General features: G+C 43.1%; 1 protein-coding gene across 1 annotated transcript; it reads right to left on the bottom strand.

Annotated features, from left to right (window-relative positions):
- Positions 1-337: 337 nt before the first annotated feature.
- On the bottom strand, positions 338-1,910 carry SMCO3 (single pass membrane protein with coiled-coil domains 3). The gene is made up of 2 exons (XM_015421292.1): positions 1,866-1,910; positions 338-1,029 (listed from the first exon to the last, which is right to left on the bottom strand). Exon 2 carries the CDS (start codon positions 1,013-1,015, stop codon positions 338-340), a length of 678 nt encoding a protein of 225 aa, XP_015276778.1. The 5' UTR covers positions 1,016-1,029; positions 1,866-1,910.
- Between the last annotated feature and the right edge of the window lie 711 nt (positions 1,911-2,621).

Genomic DNA, 2,621 nt, shown 5'->3' with positions numbered 1-2,621 from the left:
GTGCACTTTGGGTTGGGTTGGATGCAAAGCTTGGTTTTCAGTAAAGGAAGGCAGTTGCTTCAGCAGAATTGACATGTTCTGCTCCCCCACTGCAGCTCACTGGGGATAGGGAACTCTCAGGAACAGCATGACAGGAGAATTGGGGGGAGGGGTTTGAAATGAGAGCGCTTGAAAAAATCCATCACTTCCACTGACAGAAACAGACCTTGATTCCAATTCTCTGTCTTTATAGAGATCTGTTATAACCATAACTGCAGGAGGAAAAGTCAGGCTTTTCAGTTATATTATAAATGTAATGTGTTTGGTGTAGTTATCCAAGGACAAGAACATTCCCAGATTACTCAGCTTTGTCTTTCACCAGTGCACTTACTTCATTGATGGCACACTGATATGTTTCTGAGGCTTCCTTAAATTCAGCCAGATGTTGCTCATAGCTCTGAATACATGCCAGAAGGTGATCTCTTTCCACTGCTCCCAAGATGGCATGAAGAATGATTTCAATGCCAAGCCCCAGAACACTAATGCCAATGCCTCCGAGGACAGACAGCCCGATCTGAGCAAGCAGTGCAACTAGCTTGTTAACAGTAACCTTTATAATAGTTGAACCTATTAATTTTACAACTATTGCACCTGCAGTAGCAGTAGACTCTCCAAGAACAATAGAAACAATTTTGTGAGCTGTGGCAATTTTTGCCAGCTCAGGCTGTTTGATATCATAAAGCTTTTGATACATTACTGGGTCTAGCTTTTCCTTCATTTCTTTGTCAAAATTCCCCAACTTTTGCTGAATATCATTCATGGCTTGTATAATAGTGTCACAGTTCTCTTTGATGGTACCTTCCTCTTTTATTTTAATGTGAATAATCTTGGCCCCCAAATGTGCATTCAATGCTCCAATCAGTTCATTGGTTGCCTTAAAATTAAGTTCCATACAAGCGAGCAGTTGCTGATGCAGGTCAATGACATCCTGGAGTCTCTTTGGATTATTTGGATAGAGGAGATCACTTAATTTCATTCTGTGGAGATAATCTGATAAAGAAAGATGAAGACAGAGTTGCTATAGACCACTGACCCCCCCCCCAAGGTGGTACCCAACTGTGTTTGCCCACTTGCTCTTTCCCAAAGCAAAGGGTTGGTCCCATTTTTCCTCCACTTTGTTACTGTAGGAAGTGCTTCAGAAGAACCAAGGAGACTTGGTTTATGCATATAGGAGGATGCTAGGCATAGAACCTCTCAATATTTTGTGACTGGACCCAGCCTTCATGGCAGCCATTTTGTCATTGGTCCTACCTATCCCTTTGGCAGCCATTTTAATATCAGCACCCACTGCCTGTTCTCAAAATTCCAGAAGTGTCTACAGGTTCAAGGTAGACGATTTCTACCATGGACAATAGAGATGGAAGTGTGGAGTAATTTGTCTCTAAAGTTACTTCAACAGGATACAGCAAATAACATCAAGAGGTATTGTACCTGCACTACAGATGTAAATGGATATAACAGTCAGTCCATCTTTCAAAACAAACAAACCTGGGAAATGTAGTTCTGAGGGAGGTTATGAATCTAACAGAATACTCAGTACTCTCATCCCCACTAAATATCTCAACAAACTACAACTCCCAGAATTCCTTGGAGGAAGCCATGATATTTAAAGTGGTATTAAAACAGTTTAAATTTATAATACTCTTTTATATAATGGCCCTTTAACTGTGTTCATCCATCATCCTTCATAGTTCATCCAGCATCCCTTGGCTTATACGGGACTATCCAGAGCCTAATTCTACCTTTCTTTCTATTCCAAACTCCACTGATACCATCCTTTACCTAACCACATCTATACCTTACAAATGATCAATGCAAGCTCTTACCTCATGTTTCAGTTTTACACAATAAGCTTGAGGGCTTGTTTGTAGACATCGTATTTGTGGCTCCTAAACTCTTGCTGGTAGGTGGTGTTGGCATAATAAAGCTGATCTGCCCTGCTGTGCTGAGGCAGGGTCATGGGCTTGCTCACACTGCCAGCTCAGCATTACAAGTCACGAGGCTGGAGGCTCTGTGTCCTCTACTAAACCCTCATTGACTAAATAGAAGTGAAGAGAATCAGGCTGCAAGCCGTCAAAATCACAGCTAATTTATGATGACCGTGTAGAGTTTTCAAGGCAAGAGACATTCAGAGGTGGTTTGCCATTGCCTGCCTCTGCGTTGGGACCCTGGATGTCATTGGTGGTCTCCCATCCAAACACTAACCAGGGCCGACCATGCTTCGTTTCCAAGGTCTGATGAGATTGTGCTAGCATGAACTATCCAGGTCAGGGCATGCAAGCTCATATAGCAGGGTTTTTTGTTCACATTTGAAACCACAGTTTCAAAATAAAAATACTTTAGGGTCAGCCCCATAGCCAGAATTTTTTTGGGGGGGGGAATAGGGGGCCATTTAGCATGGTGGCGAAACCTGCCAGTGGGTGATGGGGGGGTAGACTTATCAGGAGCAGAAATCATTGAAGTAAGAAAAGTGGTGATCTGTGTGTAGATTTTAATCTTGCTATGTCTGGGACACAGGCTATGCAAAGAGGGCATCCGGCAGAGGAAGGGGAAGCAGAAGCACGGGGGGGGGGGGGCAAGGA

This window comes from Gekko japonicus, unplaced genomic scaffold (assembly GCF_001447785.1).
Source record: "Gekko japonicus isolate JY-2015 unplaced genomic scaffold, Gekko_japonicus_V1.1 scaffold443, whole genome shotgun sequence".
In the NCBI taxonomy this organism is placed as follows: Eukaryota; Metazoa; Chordata; class Lepidosauria; order Squamata; family Gekkonidae; genus Gekko; species Gekko japonicus.
Note: the sequence above shows the minus strand (reverse complement) of the source record. Positions and strands in the feature narration are given on the sequence as shown.